This window comes from Neovison vison, chromosome 12 (assembly GCF_020171115.1).
Source record: "Neovison vison isolate M4711 chromosome 12, ASM_NN_V1, whole genome shotgun sequence".
NCBI lineage: Eukaryota > Metazoa > Chordata > Mammalia > Carnivora > Mustelidae > Neogale > Neogale vison.
The window spans coordinates 126379193-126404959 of NC_058102.1; the positions used below are offsets into that span (position 1 = coordinate 126379193).

Genomic DNA, 25767 nt, shown 5'->3' on the forward strand with positions numbered 1-25767 from the left:
ATGGAGTATCTGACTTGATTGGGGTTTAAAGCAGTGAAAATCCTTTAACATTTGCTATAGTATATTGTGGCAAAGAGTGGTAAAATTTCATCTCTGTCAATATGGGCTGAGGGGCATATTGAAGGTGAAGATTTGGCAGATCAGGTTGCTACTATGAAAATCTTGTGGTTGAAAAAGTAGAATTCAAGAATTGTAGCATTGGCTGGGTACAATTCTTCAAAAAAATGACAGATTCAGACTATTAAATCTTGGTGGAAGTCATGGTCAGAGGACCATGGAAACTTTATGGTTTCCTAAAATAACCTTTGTTGTATTGTTGTTGTTGTTATAAACTGAGTTTATTTTTGTAATTTGTTGATTTAAGATATAGTTTGAATTCAAAGACTTCTTAAGCCTCATGTGGAAAAGTGAGGGCATTGTTTATAAGAGTGTGGGATCCTAAGAATTGGGATGGGGAACTGGGAAGCATTTGGATGACTGCAAATACCTCTAATCCCTGAAATCCCTGCTTCCAGCTTCCCTTGATAAAAGAAGTAGCCCTTCCTTCCCTGATAAGCCTGATTATACCTTGTCTGGAGATACACAGTCACTTCAGTTGTGTGTATAAGTTTGCCACATGCCTCACTCTGATCATTGTCATTCTGAACTATAAGCAGACTGTGAAGAGCAAACTAACACACAGAAAGGATTTGCAATTATTTGCTAAATCCTAACAGTAGAAAATGGGAAATATGTGTGGAAATAAAGAGCCTGGTTCAGGTAAGAAGAAATATAATTTTGAATTAGGTTGAAGATCTCTTTATTTTTGATCATGTAGAGTAGGGGCTAACTAGTCGCTCAGTTCAACTGACTGAGACCTAGACTTTATTCATTAAATGATTTTGAAATGTTAATAATAAAGAGGCAGTAATTCAAGACTTAGGAAAATAGGAATGTTGGAGTGGATTGTTTGGTAACTAATGCCAAATGATAACCAATAGAATTTTTGGTGTAGTTTTTTATTATTCTCCTAATCTATATAAACTGAGATGGCCTAGAAGACCATGTATAATCAAACATTTAGAAGTAGTTTGTTGAGAAGAGTGTTGACATTCTTATGAAGTGCTCTAATGGCTGACCTACTCAGACCTCACATGAAGTGGAAATGATGGTATCTTTAAAAGATGCTGGTCAGTAACAAAATGTAATTGTTAGAGGCAAGGGTAGCATGATTACTGTAATATTATCATAGTGGTCAACAAAGCCAGGTACTTGAGGGACTTTGGCGGTGGCTAGTGGAACTTGAGATCCACTGCAATAAAAGAGGTAGGAAAATCCTACATGGCTTGGTATAAAAACCACAGAAAAAACTCTTCTGGGTCAGGTGCCTATGTGGTTTAATGGTAATGGTTCACTGGAAAAATGGGAAATACTCAGATGCTGGTTCTATGCTGATATTAATCCCTGGATATTAGGAAAATCACCATGATTTTATTGGTCAGAGGTGGGATATATGAAGTTTAGGTGATGAATGGAATGTAGGTCCAAGTCCACCTCTCAGTGGCTCACAGATTCTACAAAACCATTCTGTGGTTGCTGTTCTACTGGTGAATGGCTAATTGGCATAGATGTACTCAGTATTTGGAAGTATCTTCACACTGATTCTTGATCCATTAAATGAGTTCCATTATGGGAGGGTGTCAGGATGCCCTCAAAACTATCCCCAGGTTCAGTGATTTGCCAGGGGGACTCACAAGACTCAGCATGTAGTTGTGCTCATGGCAAAGATTTATTACAGTGAAAGGAGACAGAGCAAGATCAATAATGGGAAAAGGTGCATGCGGCAATGTCTAGGGGAAACCAGGGGCACACTTCCAGAGTCTTCTCTTGGTGGAGTCATGCAGGACACACTTAACTCAGCAAAGATTTGTGACAACCAGGGGAGAGCCTAAGATACTCAGTGCCTTGGATTTTTTATCGGTGGTTAGTCATGTAGATTATTTCTGCCTGGCAGATATTAAAATTCTAGACTCGTGGAAAGAAAGCAGGTGTGCAGCATAAACTAGATTTTTGTTTGCACAAACCACTTAGGTATAGTGAGCTACTCTTAATCAGTCAGCAGGGTGGGAACTGGTAATCCCAGATGCCAGCCAAGGCCCAACATTGAAAGTCTGGCTTTTGAAGGATATTAGCCAGGCCTGCTCATTCTTCATAGGTAAGACTAAACAAAGGGAAACCCCATCTCTGGGGGAATTGCGGAGATGGGTGCCACCATGGGCACCAATTCCTGTCAATTAACTTGACTTGCCTTTTTGTCCTTTGTGAGAGTGGACGAGTCTTGGGAAATAATGGTTTTTTATTGAAAGTATAACCAGTTTAGGATGCTGATGGCAGAGCTCTTCCAGTTATAGTTTCTTTACTGAGCAAGTCAGCAAAGCCTCTCTCTAACTCTGTATGTGGAAATGTATTTGTATTTTCTTTTTAAAATTTTTTTAAATTTTTTATTAACATATGATGTATTATTAGTCCTAAGGGCACAGGTTTGTGAATCATCACATTTACACACTTCACAGCACTCACTATAGCACATACCTTCCCCAATGTCCATAACCAACATCATCTCCCTACCCCGCCCCAGGCAAGCTGTATTTGTATTTTCTATTCCAATAAGCAGAGAACTCTAGAAATATATTGTTTTCTGTCAAGAGGACAACATATACCTTCATTGTGTGCTTCAGATCACAATCAACTCACTCGCACTGGATCATGTATGGTCTATAGATGCCTGGATTGTCTTACTATTGTGTAGGACATCTTGCTCACTCACTACAGACATGGCAATAATCTGACAGAATTTGGTAACCACAGGTTAGCAGATTTTTACAATACTTTGGAGAAGTTCATCTATGGCAGAGGTTGGGTAATAAACCCCATGGGAATACAGACTTTGAATGCATTCATGAAGTTATTTGGAATAAAAAAAGATAACTCTCCAAGTGAGAGAAAATTTGCCTTGTCTTGCATCTTAAGCCTCTAAGGAAAATACAGAAAACCTGGTTGGCTTATTGGAGTTTCCGAAGAAAGCCTCAGAAGCAAAGCCTAAAGCTGTCTGGTATCTAATATGAGGCCCTGTTCTTGAGTTTGTTAAGGCTTCAGCCCAAGGATCTGTGGACATTTAGTCTGCTTGATAAGAGTATGTCCAACTCTGTCAGAGAATCACATTTATAGGTCTGGATCATTTTAGAGTAAAGCCAACAAGTAGGTATTTTTTCCCCTTGAGAAATAGCTACTGGGCATCATTTAAGACTAAATTCCTGACCATGAAATAATGACCCTGCAACTTGAGCTGCTTGAAATAAGTTGAATGTGATGTAATTTGAGAGTGCTAAGCAACAGCATTCGGTCATCAGTGGAAGCAGTGTATACCAGACCAGAACTGAGTAGGGCCTGAGGTCTCTGATAAATGTCACAAGCAGATGGCTCACACTTCCAGGGCATCTGTTAACAATGCCATATCATTTATCATTTATATGTATATATAAATGTATAATATGGCAATGATATATGCAATATAGCCATAAATGATATGGCTATATATATTTCACATATAATTAATATATTAATTATATATTAATATGTATTTAATATATAATTAATAATTAATATATAATTATAGATAATTAATTATAAACGAAATGGCAATATATATTTTACATATAATTAATGTATGAATTATACATAAAATATATATAATATATTATATATAATATACATGATATATATAATTAATATATGAATTATACATAAAATAGATTTTTATATATTATAAATTATAAATTATTATAAATTATATATTTATATATATTTTATAATATATAAAAATCTATTTTATATGTAGTTATATATAATTAATATATTAATTATACACAAAATATTTTTATTAATTATATATTATATATTTTATTAATTATACATAAATATATGTTATATATTTATATATAAAATATATTTTAATATATAAATTTAATATATAAATATAATATAAAATATATTTTATATATATAAAATATATATTTTTAAATACTTTATATATATTTTATATACATATTTTATGTATAATTAATATATTAATTATATATAATATATTATGTATTATATATATTACATATAATAATACAACGAACTTAGACTTAATGGCAACCTGAATGAATGAATATATATGAATATATATTATATATAATACTATATGTAATTAACACATTAATTAATATATCAATAAATTAATAATATATTACTTATTAACATAGCAATAATATATTAGATTATTAATTAGTTAACACATTAATTAAGAAATATAATTAATATATTGATTATACACAAAATGTACTTTATTAATTATATATAAAATATAAATTATATATAATTAATAAATTAATTATATATATGTATAAAAGTTTCACTTAAAAAATAAATTTCTTTTCTGTTTTGTGATTTCCACTGAAGGTCATTGCCAGCAGAGAAAGTCATCTGGGTGATACCAAGTCTTTGAAATATATTGAAATTAGTTTTATGAACTAATATTTTATTTCCATGTATTCTTGTTGGGTGCAGAATTTAGAATATATCTATTACTTAGGGTCTGTCAAAACCAAACTCCCTCATTTTTTAAACCATTTCAAAATTATCTTATCCCCTACTCTGAATACTCATTCAGGTCACCATTAAATCTAAGTTCACTGTGGGTTTTTTTTTTTATCACTATGAAAACATTATTTCATTATCTTACATTTGCAGCGTAGGCCACTATCTTATTTGCTTATATTGTTGCTGTTGAAAAGTTAATGCTAATTTGAATAATATGCCTTTATAGATATGTTTTGTCTCTCTAATTGATTTGAAGAACTTCACTTCTCTTTGGAATTCTTCAGCTTAATTACAAAGTATCTAGCTTATTATATTTTTAATTTACCCTGCACACTGATTCTTAGAGTTCATGACTTTTTCATTTCTGAAAAATTTTCATTTCAAGTACTGCCTCTCACTATTTTTTATCTCCCCTATATGGTTCACTCAGTCATGCATTGGACCCTATCATTTATCTTCCAGGTTCTTAAACTATATTTTTTCCATATTTTTATACATCTCTTTATTGAATTTTATGTATTTTCTCTTAAATATCCTCCAATTCATTGAATTCTGTATGCACTTTTTTTTCCTATTTATACCACCTACATTGTTTTCATTTTGAATGGTTATGTTTTCATGGTCACTTTTACAAAACCATGCCTGGACTCTTCTTCTTTGTGCTTATTTTAAAAATTTAATCTTTTATATATTTGATACATAAATTTTTTATATTCATTATCACATAATGCTAAATGTGTGAAATCCCTGGGTATCTATATGTGCCCTATTTCATTTGATTATTTGTGCTAGCTCTGAATCATTGAGATGTGTTTGTCATTTGCCAGTTAATTTATCGCTGTGAGTCCTTATTTTGATTATCATAATCTATGGGAATTCTGATATGGCCTTATGAAGGTGCCAGGAATTTTTTTTCTTAACAAAGTCTTCCTCTGGCTTTATGCAAAGAAGTCAGTTCTTTTTTTTTTTTTAAGATTTTATTTATTTATTTGACAGACAGGGATTACAAGTAGACAGAGAGGCAGACAGAGAGAGGAAGGGAAGCAGGCTCCCCGCTGAGCAGAGAGGCCGACATAGGGCTGGATCTCAGGACCCTGGGATCATGACCCAAGCCGAAGGCAGAGACTTTTTTTTTTTTCCCAATTTATTTATTTTCAGAAAAACAGTATTCATTATTTTTTCACCACACCCAGTGCTCCATGCAAGCTGTGCCCTCTATAATACCCACCACCTGGTACCCCAACCTCCCACCCCCCCGCAGGCAGAGACTTTAACCCACTGAGCCACCCAGGCACCCCAAGAGGTCAGCTCTAATTCCTTATCTTATACAGATCTAAGTTCTTTTATTACCTTTCTCAGTTCCACTTTCAAGACTAAGAATCTGGGTTGCTTTTGTCTGCATTATAGCTTCAGTCTCTCCTCACATTCTTGCATCTTTTTTTTTAATTAATTCTGGAATTGTTTTTTGTTTGTTTTGGTTTTGGTTTTGTTCCAATAGGCTCCGTGTCCAGTATAGAGCCCAATGTGGGGCTTGAACACACAACCATGAGATAAGACCTGAGCTGATATCAAGATTTGGGCACTCAAACCACTGGGGCCTTGGACTAGTTCTTAAAATATTTCTCAGGATGGTCATTCAGTAATAAGCTGTCTGTTATGTTGGCTTCACTTTCTCCCACCTCCCTTTCAATTCTTGGGATTTGCTTTACATTTTGCTGCCTTGGGATTCAGCTATATATTTAAAAGCATTTTATGTTCCACTTCTTAACACATCTAACATTTTTATAGTTTGAAAGTTGGGACTTATATATTTTTATAGACAATAAAAGCCCACTGTTTTTGCCAAACTAGAAGCAGCATGTGTACATTTTTTGTAAATGTCTTATATCTCCTTTCTCAAGTTATACATTCTTTCAAACCTGGACACTGTCTTATTCTTCACTGTATCTCTCCTATCTTCCAGACCCTATTCCCAGTGTCTAACATAAATAGTGTTCGGTCTTTAAAAAAGAAAGATAAAACAGTGTGTCTACTTGAAGATGAATTTGTTCTGTCACTTTTGAATATTTTGCTGTTTGGAAGTCTCAGAGATTTTTAAATGCCTCATGAAAATTATTGGCAATATAATTCAATTAAAATTGTGTTTTTTTTTTTCTATCTTGGGTCATATCTAAGATCCATCATTTAATACTCATGGGATCTTGGGCAACTGAGTAAAGATTTTTAAAGCAAAAGTGGAGAATAGCACAAGATGGTGTTTTGGACATAATGAGACAATATGAAAAACCTAGCACAGTGTTAGAACATTGGGATCTACAAGGCATCTTTTTCTTCCTCAGAAAACCCTAAAGAGAACCCTAGTTGCTATCATTATCTATTTAATCCTTGTCCCTTTTGGTGCATGCAGAGATAAAAATGACAAAGAAATTATCAGTTGAAAATAATTTTGTTTTTTGGCAACAAAATATGGATTTGCCTTATAAAATATTCTGCTACTGGATTATATTGATTTACTTTCTGTGATTTCAGTTCATTTCTAGTCTAAATGATGAATACCACTTGAAACAGTATACGGTAATGTTATTTTTAGTAGGCAGTAACAGTTAATAAAGGAGTTTCCCAGCTGAAATGGGGGCACTAAACAGCTATGACAGCAACAAAATATGTAATTTTTTTTCTTAATGGAAAACAGTGAACATATAGAATGTTATGGAACCTGAATTCAGAATCAGGATATAAAAGAAATGTTTCAGGGTCTGCACGTCTCTTTGCATTGTTGCTTCCCTTCCCTCTTCCCTGCTTGTCTTCTTTCTCCTCCTTCTTCTTTATTCCTCTCTTTATTTTTGACTCTCTCCCTTCTTTCCTCCCCTTCTCCCTCCTTCCCGCCCTCCCTCTCTTCCTTCCTTCCTACTTTCCTTCCCTCCTTCCATAATCGCAGGCCTGTACCTCTCTCTCCCCTTGGGAAATGGAAAAGCAACATTAAACACAAGAATTATATATCTTTCATATAGTGGAATTTCAAAATTTCACATCTTTATTGCATTTATTTATATGTGCTTCGCAAAATTCAAAATGATTGTAAATATCTCATTAATTCCATTCAGTTAGCAATTATTATTGAGTAACTATTATCTGCCAGGAACTGTACTAGCAACTGAGAATACAACAGTGAAAAAGTCACCATCCTCCTTTATTCTTACAGACCAGTGGAGGCACCACTGAAGTAAACAATGACCATTCCAGAGCCCTAGGTACGAAGATGACTGGGAACAGAAAGTCCCTGAAGTTGAAAAATTAGTGTTCATTTCCTTACTGGTAATTGGAGTGGGGAAGAGATTTCAGATCTCAGGTCAAAAGATGGCGTGTTCAGAAAACTGCCCGCCCAGTAATTCAGTAATAGCGTGAGGGAGGGCGTAACAATGAACCTGGAAAGCTGTGTTTGTAAGTCATGCTAAGGAATATGACAGTTCTACTAATTTCAGAGGAACTTACAGAGGAAGACACTTGTGCTTTAAAATGATGACAGACTGAAGGATGGGAAATGAGTGTGGGTAGCCGCAAAATCTGGTTTGGGGTGTTGCTGAGATGAGAATTGGTGTCTTTGACTGAAATACAGAATATGGAAGACTGGATGATTGCTAGGACAGGGGGTGAGAGCAGTCCAAGAACATTGTCTAGTTTCCCGGTGTGGGATGGAAGAAAGTGGCCTTCATTGAAACATGAACTGGTTGGGTGGGTGCAGGAAGGGTAGGAGAGTTTAGTTTTGGAGATTTAGGGTATCCATATGTGTGGGCTGTGTGTGTGTGTGTGTGTGTGTGTGTGTGTGCGCGTGCATGCGTGCTCAGAAAGAGGACTTGCAGTATTGATTTGAGGAACATAGCCTATCAGGACTTCAGATATGGCTTTGGGGCAAGATATAGATAATGCTCAGAATCATGAGAGAGAAGAAAAAGCCTAGGGGGAAAAAAAAGTATAATCTGAGCAGAGAGAAGGATTAACATGCAACTATGAGGATAATCAACATTTAAAAGACATATACAGAAGAGAAGTAGGTTAGGTATTGATTAATATTCATTTATAAAATAGAATTAACAAGAAGAAATATTTTTGAAATTGGAGTAAAGCACAGAGCAATGAAAAGCCAGATTATGTGAAGGGCTCAATGACTGGGCAAAATTATAGATTTTCCTCCCGGGATCCTGAATGCCCATACTTTATTTATTTATTTATTTGTTTGTTTGATTATTTATATTTTTTGGTAATTTTATTTTTTTTTCAGTGTTCCAAGATTCATTGTTTATGCACCACACTTAGTGCTCCATGCAATACGTGCCCTCCTTAATACCCACCACCAGGCTCACCCGACCCCCACCCCCTCCCTTCCAAAACCCTCAGAGTCCACAGTCTTTCATGGTTCATCTCCCCCTCCGATTTCCCCCAGCTCACTTCTCCTCTTCATCTCCTAATGTCCTCCATGTTATTCCTTATGCTCCACAAATAAGTGAAACCATTTGATAATTGACTCTCTCTGCTTGACTTATTTCAGTCAGCATAACCTCCTCCAGTCCCATCCATGTTGATACAAAAGTTGCTAAATGCCCATACTTTAAACCCATATATATATAGGTTTTTATATATATATAATTATATATAATATTTATATTATTACATATTATTATATATATTTTATATGTATATAGTCTTTTTTCTAGAATATGGGGAAATTATTACTTTCCTAATGTTTTTATGAAATGTTCGGAGGCATTCCTATCCCTGATCTATGGTCCTGTTTTTCACTCTGCCTTCCCCAATTGCTTCGTATAGTCTCATGGGGTGTCTTGTTTCTTGCTGTTACATTGCAGAAATGAAAAGAAGGTAGTTGAAAAAGAACTTTGATATGCCTTTAAGAAATCACACATAAAAGAATATTTTGAATATTCAACTTCATATAATTTCTGTGATTATGCAGCTTCATAGAATTTTATTATGAATACATCAGTGTGTCCTAAACTTCAGTATACTATTCATTTTGAATATGCATTCTGAAATTATGTTTCAGTTGTAGAAACAAATTAAGATGAATTGACAAGAGGATCGGTGTGCTATAGAAGAGAGAACACTGCCCTCAGCAGTAATAGGAAATTTGAATTCTAGTTCCCAATACCACATTGCTGTATTTTCTCATAAATACCCTTAACTTCTTTGGGCCCAAGTAATGTGATTTGTAAAACAATGACCTCCAGTATCACTTCAACTTTTAAAATACTGTAGTTCTTGGGTACCGGGGTGGCTCAGTCAGTTAATTGTCTCCCTTTGGCTCAGATCATGATCCCAGGATCCTGGGATTGAGCCCATGACAGGCTTCCTGCTGAGCAGATAGTCTGCTTATCCAAATTCCTCCCCTGCCACCATCTCCCACTCCTGCTCTCTCTCTCTCTCTGAAATAAAGTCTTTAAAAAGCCTGTGATACACAATTTATCTAAACAAGCAATACAAGGTTTCTATTCGATAGCTAAAGCTACACATTTTGAGCTCACAGAGAAATTCTAATAATTGGGCCTGGAATATTTGAATAAGATTTAGCCACCACAATGGTGTTCTAAATTACATGAAAGTGATTATGTGAGCACAGGAATTAATACAGAACATTGCTATAACATTACTTAGTACTTTACTGTGGTCTTCCCCTGGCCCACTGCCCCATTTATGTACCTGCCCTTTGTTTCTTAAAATTTTATTTCAGGAGATACCATGATCATAAAGGCTTACATTGTTTAAATATGGTATGCACAGGGCCATAAATATCCACATCTAGCTAGATACAGAAATGATGCAGTTGCTCAAGTTAAATATTTCCTAAAGTCACTCCTCTGAAAGAGTAAATGAATTACTCTGGGAGTCATTTGTTATAGTTGCAAGAGTATCCGATCCTAAGAGACAATCCTGGAAAAGAAAGAGTAGAGAAAAGAGAAAGGATGTTTCTAATTATGGCTTCACCTATTATAACCTCCTGATCTTCCAGAGACCTATCAAGTGATGCTCTTCTTGGCCAAAATGTTAGCATTCCCAAGGAATGAAGAATTTTGTTTCCTTTGGATTGCTTGTGTTTTCATCTCCACATGGGTTCAGCAAGGAACAGAAGCTTTTCAGTGTGGCAATGGATTGTCCTTGCCTCCTGACAACGTGTGTGACTTCACGGATCAGTGTGGGGACAAGAGTGATGAACAGCAGTGTAAGTGCCTTTCTTCTCCTTTGCCCAGTTTCGATTCCCTGGACTCCTTCAAACCAGGGGCCGACGGGCAGCCCAGGGAGATTTGATGAGGTACTTGGCCCTAGTTTCATTGATATGCCTTTAGTGTAAATCGGAAACTAAAATATACTTTTCAATAAGGAGGTGGGGTCATAGGCCAAAATTCCTCTCATGAAACTAGATCACATTGCTAAGCTTCTAACTGAAGGGAATGTATTCTAAACTAGTTTTAACTGATTATAAAAAAGGAAGTGATATGCAGTCATGTAGCTTTTAATGTATCTGAGAAACAAAATTCAAAAGAAGCTCATGACTGAAGCTTTAAAATGCTGTGATGGACATGATGAGCCTAAATCTGGCTTCAAGATGGAAATGTTTGAAACGACTTTTAGGTTGCATGAGTAGATTTGATTTTTGCTTATAGGACACTACCTCCCAATGAGTTGGTACTAACTGCACACAGAGTACAGCATGGGCTTGAATCCTTTGATTCTGGGGTGCTGGAAACAGCTTAGGAGAGGGCAGGACCTAGATTTGGATCCTGCATAAACTATGTACCATTTGTGTGATCTTGACCCTCTATCTCATTACAAAAGGTTGTAAAGTGAGATAAATTGACTTTCAGCAGCAGGAAAATGCTCCATTGCTAACTGGTATCATATGAAAAAGGAAACTGTTCACCAAGGCAAGATATGGATAAAGACAAGTGTGTTTCTATCGTTTCTCTTGCAATCCGACATCCTGAAGGAACACTGCATTTCACTAGTGCAATGAGGGCGATCACCTTTCACAGACGACATTTTCATACAATTAAGAGAGTTCATTGTTGGTTCATAGTAACTGCTGGTTCAGTTATTGGGAGGCACTAATTCTAGTAGTTTAGAGCACCTTAAACATATTTTCTGGTTTTTATTCAGATGCTATATTAATTCATGTTTATGGAATTTTTCATTTTCTTCTACTAAAATCAGTTTCTACATGTTCAGTTTTGCTGTTGTTGCTAGGTTTCCATATCTTCATTTTTGCTATTGTTGCTTAGTTTCTATATATTCAGTTTTGCTATTGTTGGACTTCTACTTACGTAGTCAGTTGTCGTTGGAGTAGAACAAGAACAGTGAATAGCGAAAAATCTCTTCTCTGCAGAAGAAAACAAGCTATTGATTTGTTTCTCATAGTTTGGGACAGCAATCATGCCGTTAGTAACTGTTAAATACAAAATGCCACCGAAGACAAGGGTTCATTTATATTTGTCCAATTTGCCCAGAGAGGCTGAATGTGGGTGTGCTGCCCTTTCTCTCGTCTGTCTGGGAAATCCTTTCCTGTTCTTTGGTGAGCAGCAAAGAGGAACCACTTGGCTGGTTTAACAAGAAGTGCAAAGTCCCTTCCCTTACTAATCTCTGTGAAGCTTCCTTTCGCACACTTGCTGCGATAACGTGCATGGTCCTGCTTCAGGGAAAAGGTTAATGTGAAAGAAGGGGAAGGCTGCCGAGTGCAAAAGGTCTGGGCCGCATGAGAAATTCTAATAACTCGCGGCCGTGGAGAGCAACGAAGGAACAGATCTGTCGAATAAACAGATTTCACTTTAAATGTTACATTAGGAGATCACCTTTTGACTTTTTCACTTCTCATTTTCGTTCCTGAGAACTTTCCACTTTGGTATTTTATTTAAAATTGGACTATAACCTTGTCGATAAAAACTGAGAATCACTATGAAGTGTGAGTTGCTTTTGTACACCACAGGAGGGGGGAAATATTGGGGAGGAATAATGATGGCAAGCGATTTTTCTCATTAAAATTTGTGACGCTCAAACTTATAGAGGAGACTTCTTTAAAAAAAAGTTAACTTTTTAATGATGTTAAAATAGTCCCTTTTTGAAAAAAAAAAAACAACCTGTGTCTCTTTTTAGCATCCAAATGGTGTGACCTTTAAAGAAATAGATTACTATGTTGACTTTTTGTAATGAAATTGGCCTAGTTGTAGTTGAATTTCAGATGCAACTGATTCTATTAATAGGTTTTTGAGAATTTTCTTATTTTACATGATGGACCTCCTTTTCAGAATACTTGAATCTTTTGTTTTAACTCAGATTTTTTTAAGATTTTATTTATTCATTTGACAGAGATCACAAGTAGGCAGAGAGGCAGACAGAGAGAGAGACGAGGAAACAGGCTCTCTGCTGAGCAGAGAGCCCGATGCGGGGCTCCATCCCAGGACCCTGGGATCATGACCTGAGCTGAAGGCAGAGGCTTTAACCCACTGCGCCACCCAGGTGCCCCTCAGATTTTTTTTAAAGATGAGAGTTTTAAAAAGACAGTCTTCACAATGAAATAAATTCTACTTATATACAAGGTTGAGCATTTAATATATAATGATTAAGGAAAATAATTTTTTAGGTATCACAACTGTTTGGTTCTTGTGTTGACAAGAACCCCTCTCCAATATAATTTACTCATATCCTGAGACAGGGAAATAAATGTTATAGTCCTGGATATCTTTTTAAAAAATCATGTTCTAAACATTACATTGCTTCCATGCTGATCCTCATTGCCCATCATTCTCTTTGATTTATATTTGTTTATTTTATTTTATTTTATTTTTTTTAAAGATTTTATTTATTTGACAGACGGAGATCACAAGCAGGCAGAGAGGCAGGCAGAGAGAGAGGAGGAAGCAGGCTCCCCGCTGAGCAGAGAGCCCGATGCGGGGCTCGAACCCAGGACTCTGAGATCATGACCTGAGCCGAAGGCAGCGGCTTAACCCACTGAGCCACCCAGGTGCCCCTATATTTGTTTATTTTAATGTCAGAACCCTTATGTCAAATACAGAGAGAATCTAACTTCTCTCCTAGCAATTTCTCAAAATTATTTGATATACAAAGTCTTGACTGTTATATTTTTACTTAACAATAAAGAAAGGAGCCTTGCTTATATTGCAACCATTCAAAGTCAAGTCAACCAGAAGATTATACTGCTATTGATAAGTGTTGAGCTATATCTCATGAAATGGATCCTCACTGTTGATGTGTCGCGGGAAAATAAATATTCTTAGATAATTACTTTTGCATACCTGAAGTCAGTATTAAAATTAACTGTTACATGCATTCACTTTTAGAGCTAACTCATGACTCAAATGAAAAAATATATTCCGTTAAATTGACATTTTTCTCTCCTATCTACCTGTCACACTTAAGAAGTTTCCATTTGGTCTAGTGTTTTTACAAGGAGATAGGAATCTATTTATATACTTTGATTTGAAGGAATACATCATAAGAGTTGGGGTTTTACCTAATTTCTTTTGCAAACTTTTTGGATTTAGGAAGAAGAAATTTATTCAAAAGGTTTTTGCTTCATAAAATCTAAATTTATATGTAAAAAATGTAAAAATTACCTTAGAGGTACAGTCTCAAAATTTGAGAGATGACAGTGTTTAATCAGGTGATGTTTAAGTACAAATGTTATTTCTTTAATAGGATGACATGTCAACTACTTTTAAAAAGTAGTTCATTTAAGGGATGCCTGGGTGGCTCAGTGGGTTAAGCCTCTGCCTTCAGCTCAGGTCATGATCTCAGGATCCTGGGATTGAGCCCTGCATCGGGCTCTCTGCTCAGCAGGGAGCCTGCTTCCCCCCCACCCCACCCCTGCCTGCCTCTCTCCCTACTTATAATCTCTCTCTCTGTCAAATAAATAAATAAAATAAGACAAAAAAGTAGTTCATTTAAGTATGAAGTTAAAGAATTAATGAATGAAATGTGAGATTTCATGTACAATGTTTATCTTACTACTATAATGTATGCAAAATGTTTGACATATATTTTCATGAAACAACTAAAAATTCTAAGCAAAGTGTATTAGTTTGGGCTATTATAACAAATACCATAAACTGGGTGACCTAAACAAAAAGAACATTTAATTCTCATAGTTCTGGAGGGCGAGAAGTCTAGGATCAGAGTACTGGCAGATTTGGTATTTGATGAGGGCCCTTCTCCTGGTTTGCAGATAGCTGTTGGGTTTTTTTTTGTTGTTGTTTTGTTTTGTTTTTTTTTTTTAAAGATTTTATTTATTTATTTGACAGAGAGAGATTACAAATAGGCAGAGAGGCAGGCAGAGAGAGAAGGAGGAGGAAGCAGGCTCCCCGCTGAGCAGAGAGCCCGATGCGGGCCTTGATCCCAGGACCCCGAGATCATGACCTGAGCCGAAGGCAGCGGCTTAACCCACTGAGCCACCCAGGCGCCCTGTTTTTTTTTTTTTTAAGTTTTATTTATTTATTTCAGAGAGAGAGAGCATACACTTGCGCAGAAAAGGGGAGTTGAGGGACAGAGGGAGAGAAAGAGAGAATTTCCCAAAGGCCCCACCTCCAAATATCCTAACACTGGGGATTACAGATTTGACATATGAATTTTGAAGGGATGCAGTCCATAGCACAATTTTGAAGGGATGCAGTCCATAGCACAATAAAATTTAGAAAAATCTAATAATAAATATATAGAGCCTAGCTGAAGAAAAATTATAAAAAATTACTGATGTATGGAAGAAAGACTCATGACAAGACTATTTCTTTTTTTTTTTTAAGATTTTATTTATTTATTTGACAGAGAGAGATCACAAGTAGGCAGAGAGGCAGGCAGAGAGAGAGGGGGAAGCAGGCTCCCTGCTGAGCAGAGAGCCCGATGTAGGGCTCAATCCCAGGACCCTGAGATCATGACCTGAGCCGAAGGCAGAGGCTTAACCCACTGAGCCACCCAGGCGCCCTGACAAGACTATTTCTTAATGGTGTGCTTCAGTAGCGTAAATATGTATATTTTTCACGTTCATGAAATCAATCTCGTTAAATTCTATACAGGATAAATTTTGGAATTTATCTGGAAATCTGATAAAAGTGATTTGTAAGTTCATTCAGGGAAATGTGTGAGAATAACTAGAATAGAACAGTGGGGAAGAAAATGATTAATAATGGGGAATAACTTTTATTAGTAGGTTTATAATGGGTATCATGTAAACTACTGTAACATTGTTAAAGTTCAAAATTAGAAAAGCATCTGATCACTAAAAATAATAATATTTCTACATATAAAAAATATTAAGAAATATAACACAATATCTATAATATATTAAAAAATAATGGTGGCATTCGAAGTCAGTTCATAGTACTTCCTATAGGACAAGCATTGTTGAGAAATTTCCATAGAGTATCTCATTTAATCTTTACCAAACATCAAAATAGTAAGAAATATTATTGTTCCCAATTTACAGCTTGGTAAAAAGAGGTTCACTATCAAATAAATAAAGAATCTTAAGAAAAAAAAAAAAAGAGGCTCAGATTAAGTAAATAAAAATGCCAAAGGACACAGAGTTATTTAGTGGAGGAACTGGAGTTCACAACCAGTTCTGTCTGATTCTGGAACCCTTAATACTTTTTTTTTTTTTTTTTTAAGATTCTATTTATTTGAGAGGGAGCGAGAAAGAGTGGTCACAGAAGCGGGAAGTGGGGAGAAGCAGACTCCCCAGTGAGCAAAGAGCCCAATATGGGACTTAGTCCCAGGAACTGGAGATCATGACCTAAGCCAAAGGCAGACACTTAATTGACTTAGCCACCCAGGTGCACCCTGGTACCCTTAATTCTAACCACATACAACACTAACTGTGTTTTTATTTGCAACCAATGAAGATGAGGCAATTTTATGGAATAAATTTCTTATTTACTCCACACACCAAAATTTCCATAAGGTAAATGTTAAATGTAGAAGATAAAGCCATAGTCTTTATTATTCTTGATGATATGTTTTGAAGTCAGGAAGAATTTTGCTTTGAGGTGTAATAAATCCTCAAATATATATTTTTGAATATTGATATTGGGTAAATATTTGGATGAGTAAGGGCTGTTTTATGCATTACATGAAAGGAAGAATGTACAAAAATCAGTGAATTAGAATATAAAATAACAGTTTCAGTGTATCAAAAACATTGTAAATAAAAATGAAAGAGGAACAGTGCTTTCAACGTATTTGACAAATAGTTCTCTTCCAGGTAAATATATCAAATAAAAGATGCATTCTCTCATAGAAATATGGGTAAAAGTCCTGAAAAGATAATTCACAAAACTTATAGAAAGGGAAAAATCACATGTGATGAAATAATCAACTTCACCGTCAGTCGTATATCATAGTCAAAACCCAAAAGCTCTCAATAATTTAAAAAATTAAATACACATAAATTACAAAAGAGAATGTCCATGGTGTGAAGGGTATGAAAAATGAACATTTTTTATATACTGTAGACTGTGGTATTAATAAACTCTTGCATTTTTGGTAGTATCTTTGAAGTTTGAATAAAGATTTAAAAAAGTGATCATGCACTTTGACTAGTAATTTCACTTTTAAGATTTTATTCTAGGAAAACATTTAGAAAGAGTGCATGCTAAAAGTCTCATCACAACATTATTTAAGATGGTGGAAATTGGAAAAATATCATTTTATAATATTCGGTTAATGCTTAAATAAATTATGATGCATCTATACTATGGACATCTGTGCAGCCATCTGTCATAATTTTTGGTGCTGCTTAAAAGTGGGGGAAAGCTCATGATATATTGTCAAAAGAAAAATTATGATAACTGATCAGTACATATACTTAAAAATAGAGTATGGCATTGCATATAAAATACTAGATAGAATAATGTGTAGGTGTTAGAACTACAAGTGACTTTTCTTTTTTGTGCATATTTATATTTCAACTTTTCCCAAATAACATCTGTTGTTTTTAAAATCAGAATAAAATGGCATTTTATTCTATTAGCTCCTCTACTGTGCTTATTGTAGAAATGAAAACAAAGTCATTTTATACATGTAGGCCATGTGATGCTAAACAGAACTCCTGTTCTCTTATTTGCCTTTTAACTTTTTCTCAAAACTCAACTGTGACATATGATTGACAGTGAAGTTGGAACACTTTGTCACTTGTGGTTCCCTTTCTGTAAGTTTTGTGAGTTGCCTTTTCAGGACTTTTGCCCATATTTCTATGAAAGAATGTATTTTTTGTTTGATATATTTACCTGGAAGAGAACTATTTGTCAAATACATTGAAAGTATTGTTCCTCTTTTGTCTTATTTACAATGCTTTTGTTACATTGCAACTGTTATTTTATATATTCTAGTTTACTGATTTTTGTATTCCTTCTGCCTGGATATCACAGGCATAACTGCAGAGTTCACCAGAACATACAGTCACAGCTCCACTGTGGGCTCCACTGGGGGCTGCAAACAGTGAGATTATGAAGAATTATCTGCCCATTGGATGATGGGCATGAAGAAGGGCATGCGATGTGATGAGCACTGGATGTTGTACGTAACTGATGAATTATCGAACTCTACATCTGAAACTAATGATGTACTATATGTCGGCCAATCAAATTTAAATTAAAATAAATAAATAAATAAATAAATAAATAAATAAGAAAAGTGGTAGAAGATTACAGCATTCCAGTTATGGAATGATAGGTCATGGGAATGAAAGGACAGCACAGGGACTATAATCAATGATACTGTAACAGCATTGTATGGTGACAGATGGTAGATACACTTGGGAGTGAAGCGTGATGTATATGTTAAATCATTACATTGTACACCTGAAACTAACGTAATGTTGTATGTCAACTATACTTAAAAAAAAAAAAAAACTAAAGAAAAAAGAATTATCTTAATTCTGAAAGTTGGAATTTGGGTCTGGATTTCTAGGTAAGCCCAGAGAAATCACCATTTTGGGGTGGTTGGATAAAATATTCGGATGTGGTTTCAAAAGGTCCTCATTCTTGAATTGCAGTCCTTAAAATAAACAAAGAGGGTTTTAGATTCTAGATTCATAAGTCCTGTACAAAACACCTAAAATTCTCAAAGTCTTCAGTGTTTGCCTTTATGGGTCCTATCCTACCAGAGCTGCCAATAGTTTCATTAATATTCTGAAGGAAGTCATGGAAAAGCAAAATATTCACTTTTGAGGACAGGGAATTTACCTCATTCATCCCATATTCTAGAAGACTGATGGCACACAGTCAAAAAATGTTAGACAGACTAGTTTACTAGGCTGGATCTGTCAACTGCACTATTTTCTTTCATCGTGGGATTTGGTGCAACTACTCAGTCTTGCCATGTAGTCTGTTCTTGTTTTACTGATCAAGCGTGCATTGACATCATCCAAGAAGGACATTCAGAATACAAGTTTCCTTAAAAAGTTTCAAAGTCACCTGGTGACATCAAATGGCAAACTGTTTCTTCCACAAGCAAAGTATCTTCTGAAGCCAGCATATAAACATGGCTAGAACTCCTGCAATTCTTGTCATCTTTTCTGTTTGTCAATAAACGCCATTTCTATGTGCGCAGGTTGACCCTAAAGGCTTGGCTAGGAATCTTGAGAGAAGACTTGCATTGTTTGGTCAAAGTTACCAAATATATGAAGGCAAGAACCTTGAATCACAGCTATTAAATAAGTTTCCATAAAAAAAAGTGGAAATAATATAATATGATGTTCTTTACAACCCAGAAAAAATTGTGATTTCCAGTGAATAAGTCTTGAGATGCTTGATAGGATTTGGAAGAAAAATTTTACTTATTTTGAAAGAAATTGAAAACCTATTTAGGGAAGAAAAAAATATGAGAGGAATTTATTTGTGCCTGAATTAGTTTCTGTGATGCAAACTTTCTTCATGCAAGAATATATAACTTTCTGGGGCGCCTGGGTGGCTCAGTGGGTTGGGCCGCTGCCTTCGGCTCGGGTCATGGTCTCGGGGTCCTGGGATCAAGTCCCGCGTCGGGCTCTCTGCTCGGCGGGGAGCCTGCTTCCTCCTCTCTCTCTCTCTGCCTGCCTCTCTGCCTACTTGTGGTCTCTCTCTGTCAAATAAATAAATAAAATCTTTAAAAAAAAAAAAGAATATATAACTTTCTGGTAGAGTCCCTGTATTCACCATTATAGAAACTACTGAAAAGCCCTAAGATATTTTGGCTAATCTGCTACTCTGGAATGGAAAATTATATGTAAACAGCTATGCAACATTTATTACTTGAGTGAATACTGCTGCAGACTAAAGTTAATGCTATTCCTTGCAGTGTTTCTACAGAAATCACCAGACACAAGCACTCCTCTGAACTTCTTTGAAGGTTACTAATCATGAAACAATGTTATAGTTAAAACATGGTTTGGAAATCCTTTTCTCATTGACTTAGATGCCATCAATGACTCAATTGACAGTCTCAATGCCAGAGACAGTCTCAATGACCTGAGAATAAAGGTGACTGTATGACAAGAATCCATTGAAAATAATATTGGATAATTCTGGTGTGAGCCATAGAGTGCTAATTCTATTTGCTATCACATAACTTTGTGAGTTAGGGTTTTTCCTGTTTCTGTCTGAATGAAAATATTAAAATTAATTCAGTGTGAAAGATAAATATTTCCTTGTAAAGATTAATTAATATTTTAACTTGCCAGGCCAAATAATAGCAGTCTTTCATTGAAATTTGAGTGTAATTAAATTTTACTTTTATTTAATTGGAATATTTTAAATTCATCTCATCCTTTGTAGGAACTGACCATTACTTTTTACATTAAATGAGAGCAAAGATAATTTTTTGTGAATATGTTTTTATATGTTATCTACATGAAGGAAGTCATTCTCTAAATGGTAAAATGAATGGTATGTAAAATATTGTGGCTATGTAATAAATAGCTTTCCTCAAAAAGGGAAGGAGCTAAAACCACTTAAGAAATTTGGACTAGAGGGAAATTACCTCAGCACAATAAAGGCTATATATGAAAACCCACACATGACATCATATTGCCTGGTGAAAGACTGAAAGCTTTTCCTCTAAGATCTGGGACGAGACAAAGATGCCATCTTTCATTTCTATCAACATAGTACTGAAAGTCCCAGCCAGAGCATTTAGGGAAGAAAAGTATTCAGACTGGAAATGAACAAGTGAAATCATCTGTTCACAGCAAATATGATCTTGATGTAGACAACTGTAAAGATTCTTTCCAAAAATCCCGTTAGAACAAATAAAAAAATTAAGCAAGGTGGCAGGATACAAAATCAACACCCAAAAATCAGTTGTGTTTCTGTACACTAGCAAAGAACAATCTGGAAAGGAAACTTTAAAAAAAATTCCATTTACAGTATCATCAAACAAAATAAAATACTTAGGAAACACCTCAATAGATACAGAAAAAGCACTTGACAGAATTCAGCATCCATTTATGATAAAAAAAAAAACCCTCTTAACAAAATGGTTATAGAGGGAATGTGCATCAACATAATAAAGGCCATATATGAAACCCTCCCCCCCAGCTAACATCATACTCCATGGGGGAAAAAATTGAAAACTTTCCTTCTAAAATCAGGAAAGCTTTTCCTCTAAGACAGTCTTGCTACTTTTGTTCAAAGTAGTGCTGGAATTACTGGCCATGGCAATGAGGCAAGAAAAAGAAATAATAGCATCTAAGTTGCAGATAATAATAGCATCTAAGTCACTGCTTGCAGATGACATGATGTTGTATTTAGAAAATTGTAAAGACTCCACCATTTAGAACTACTGCATGAATTCAGTAAAGTTTTAGAATACAAAATTAATACACAGAAATCTGTTGTGTTTCTACAAACTTATAAAAAACTATCAGAAAGAGAAATTAAGAAAATAGTCCAGTTTGCAATTGCATCAAAAAGAATAAAATACCTAGGAATAACTTTAACAAAAGTGGTGGGAGACCTGCTCTGAAAATATAGTATAAAACACTGATGAAGAAACTGAAGGTGACTCAAGTAAATAAAAAGATATATTATGTTCATGGATTAGAAGAATTAACATTGTTAAAATGTCCATACTACCCAAAGTGATTTACAGACCCAGTGCAATCCTTATAAAAATACCATGGCATTTTTCACAGAACAAGTTCTGTGGTATCACAGCTTCCAGATTTCAAACTATACTACAAAGCTATTATAACCACAGCAGTTTGGTACAGACACAAAAACAGACACATAAATCAATGGAACAGAATAGAGGGTCCAAAATTAAATGCACACTTATATGGTCGATTAGCATATGACAAAGAAGGCAAGTCTTTACAATGAGGAAAAGATAGTTTTTTCAATAGATGGTGTTGGAAAAATCGGGTTGCTATGTGCAAAAGAATGAAAATGGACCACTTTTGTATACCATATATAAAAATGAACCAAAATGGATTAAAGGCTAAATGTAAGATCTGAAACCAGAAAACTCCTAGAAGAAAACATGGGCAGAAAACTCTTTGACATGTCTTATAAATATAGATATATATTTTGGCTCTGTCTCCTTAGACAGGGACAACAAAAGTAAAAATAAATAAATAAAACTACATCAAATGAAAAAACTTGCACTGTGAAGGAAACCATCAACATAATGAAAGAACAACTAACTGAATGGGAGAAGATATTCACAAATGATATATCTGGCAGGGGTTAACGTTCAAAATATTTGAAGAACTCATACAACACAATATCAAAAAACAAAGAAACATTTCAATTAAGAAATGGGCAGAGGTTCTGAATGAACATTTTCCCAAAGACATGCATTTGGACAATGGGTACATGGAAAGATGCCTGGCATCACTAATCATCAGGGAAATGCAAATCAAAACAACAATGGGATACCATCTCACACCTGTCAGAGTGACTATTATTAAGGTAATAAGTAAAAATGTTGGTGAGGATGTGTGGAAAAGGGAATCCTCTTACACTGTCGGTGGGAATATAAATTAGTAGAGTCACTGTGGACAACAGTATGGAAGTTCCTCAAAAAGCTAAAAATAGGACTATCAAATGATCCCAAATTCCACTTCTAGGTAATTATCTGAAGAAAATGAAAACACTAATTTGAAAAGATGTATACACCCCTATGTTCACCACAACATAATTTACAGTAGCCAAGATATGGAAGCCACCTATATCTAGCAATAGTTGAATGGATAAAAAGATGTGATATATATATACACAATGAAATATTACAAGCCATAAAAAGGAATGAAATCTTGCCATTTGTGATAGCATGGGTAAACCTAAAAGGTATTATGCCAACTTAAAATAAATCAGACATAGAAAGACAAATACTATGTGATTTTACTTATATATGGAATCTAAAAAGCAAAACAAATGAATAAACAAAACAGAAACAGAAATAGACTCATAGGTATAGATGACAAAGTGATGGTTTTCAGAGAGGAGAAGAATGGGAAGATAGATGAAATGTATGAAGGGGATTAAGAGGTGTAGTCTTGGGAGGTGGGTGGGGGGTTGGAGTAAATGGGTGATGGACATTAAGGAGGGAACTTGATGTAATGAGCACTGGGTGTTATATGCAACTGATGAATCACTAAACCCTATGCTGAAACTAATAATACACTATATGTATTTTTATTTAAATCTAATTTAAATAAATTTAAATTAAATTAAATTAAAATTGGATTTAAATTAAAAAAAAAAGGTATGGTATTCCAGTTATAAAATAAACAAGACATAATGTAACATACTATGTTGGGTGGTATAGTCTATATATAATATTAGTCAATATGTAATATTTAGTCAGTATATAATATTAGCATATGTATAATTGACATATAGATAGTAATGTAAAAATTTTTTATGGTGACGGATGACAACTAGGCTTATTAGGGTGATCATTTTGTAATGTACATAAATACTAAATCACTGTTATATATATGAAACTAATATAATATTATTTGTAAATATTACTTCAATAAAAAAATACATTTCTTCTTCCTCTAAAAATTAAAACATAACCAAGGAGACTAAAGACATTACATAGAAAACTAAACATTCTTGCTGAAAGAAATTAAAGAAGACACAAGTAAATGAAAAGACATCTCATGTTCATGGATTGGAAGAATCAATATTGTTTAGATGTCAATATTACCAAAAGTGATGAACAGAGTCAATGTAATTCCTATCAAAATCCCAAGAATATTTTGTGCAGAAGTAGTACAATCCATTCTAGAATACATACGGGACCCCAAATAACCAAAACAATTTCAAAAAAGAACCAACCTCAAATAACCAAATAACCAAGGGAACCCAAATAACCAAAACAATTTCAAAAAAGAACCAACCTATAGCCCTTACTGTTCCTGACTCAAAACTTATTACAAAGCTAAGGTAATTAAAAGAGTTTGGTATTGACATAAAGACAGACACATAAGCCAATGGAATGGAATACAGAGCCCAGAAATAAGACAAATGATTTTTGACAAGGAAATTTATTTCTTGACCATTCATTGGAGAAAGAACAGCTTGTTCATCAAATAGTGTTGTAAAAACTGTGTATCTACATGCAAAAAAGATTAAAGTTGGATCCCTACCTTACACCACATACAAAATTGAGTCAGAATAGTTTGAAAATCTAAATGTAAGAGCTGAAACTATAAAACTCTTAGAAGAAAACACAAGTAAAATCTTAAGTAAAGTAAAATACTGGATCTTACTGGATGAAATACTGGATTTTACTGGATAAAATACTGGATTAAGTAAAATACTGGGTTTAGCAATGGTTTCTTGGAGGACACTGAAACCAGAGGCACCAAAAAACAAAACAAAACAAAACAAAAACCCTGGATAAATTAGAGTTCATCAGAATGAACACTTTTGCATATCAAAGGACACAATCAGAATGAAAAGGGAATCCACTGAATAAGAGAAACTACTTACACATCACATATCTGATATGAGGTTAGATTGATACACAGAACATATAAAGAACTCTCACAATTCAACAAAAACAACCTGATTTAAAAATGGACAAAGGACCTGAATAGACATTTCTCTAAAGATGATACACAAATATGAGCAAGACGTGAAAAATGTTCAACATCTCTGATCATTAGGGATAGGCAAATCAAAACCAAAATGAGATAGCACCTCATATTCATTAGGATGGCTTTTATAAGCAAGCAAAACTCCAGGAAATAATAAGTGTTGGCAAAGATCTTGAAATATTGAAGCACTTGCACCATGTCGTGGGAATGTAAAATCTTTTAGCTTTTCTGTGGAATAGCATGGCAGTTCGTCAAATAATTAAAAATGGAATTATCACATGACACAACAATTCTACATCTGGAGCTACATCCAAAAGAAATGACAACAGGAAGGCTAACAGATACTTGTATGCCAGTGTTCATAATAGCATTATTCCTAATATCAAATGGTGGGAGCAACCCAAATGTCCTTTCAGAAGATGAATGGGTAAACAAAAGGTGGTATATACATGCAACGGAATATTATTCAGTTTCAAAAGGGAAACAAATTCTGACATATGCTGCCACATGGATGAACCTTGAGGACATAATACTAAGTGAAATAAGCAAGTCACAAAAGGCCAAACACTGTGATTCCACTTACAGTAGGTGTATCAAGTAGTCAAATCCATAGGGACAGAAAAGAATGGGGGGTTAGGGGTAGGAGAGAATGGGAAGTTGGAGTTTAATGGAGTTTCAGTTGGAAAAAAAAACAAAAAGTTCTGGGGTTAGATGGGGGCAATGGTTGCATAACAACATGAATGTATTTAATACCAGAGAACAGTACACTTAAAAATGGTTAAAAGATAAATTTTATGTCGTGTAGTATTTTGTCACAATTTTTCAGAAAGAGCAGGACTCATCATTAAGACTACAACTGGGCCTCATGGATCTTTTAAGAGGAAGAGAGAAATGCATTATTATTATAGGCCCAAGCAAAATTGTAATATAAATGGTTTGCTTTTAATATCTTCTGCCTCACCCTTTTTAGACTTTGCTAATTCTTATATTTTCTCTGTCTTCTAAGAACTTTATATTGTGATCCATACCATACTTAATTCTGTGTT

The 25767-nt window shown here is 34.7% G+C and overlaps 1 protein-coding gene across 1 annotated transcript in view; it reads left to right on the forward strand.

Annotated features, from left to right (window-relative positions):
- MALRD1 (MAM and LDL receptor class A domain containing 1) overlaps positions 1 to 25767 on the forward strand; it is an 838152-nt gene that overhangs the window by 51595 nt on the left and 760790 nt on the right. The window contains exon 3 of the mRNA XM_044228594.1: positions 10646 to 10855. Within this exon, the coding sequence (XP_044084529.1) occupies positions 10660 to 10855 (196 nt within the window). The 5' untranslated portion in view covers positions 10646 to 10659. The remainder of the gene's footprint in view (positions 1 to 10645; positions 10856 to 25767) is intronic.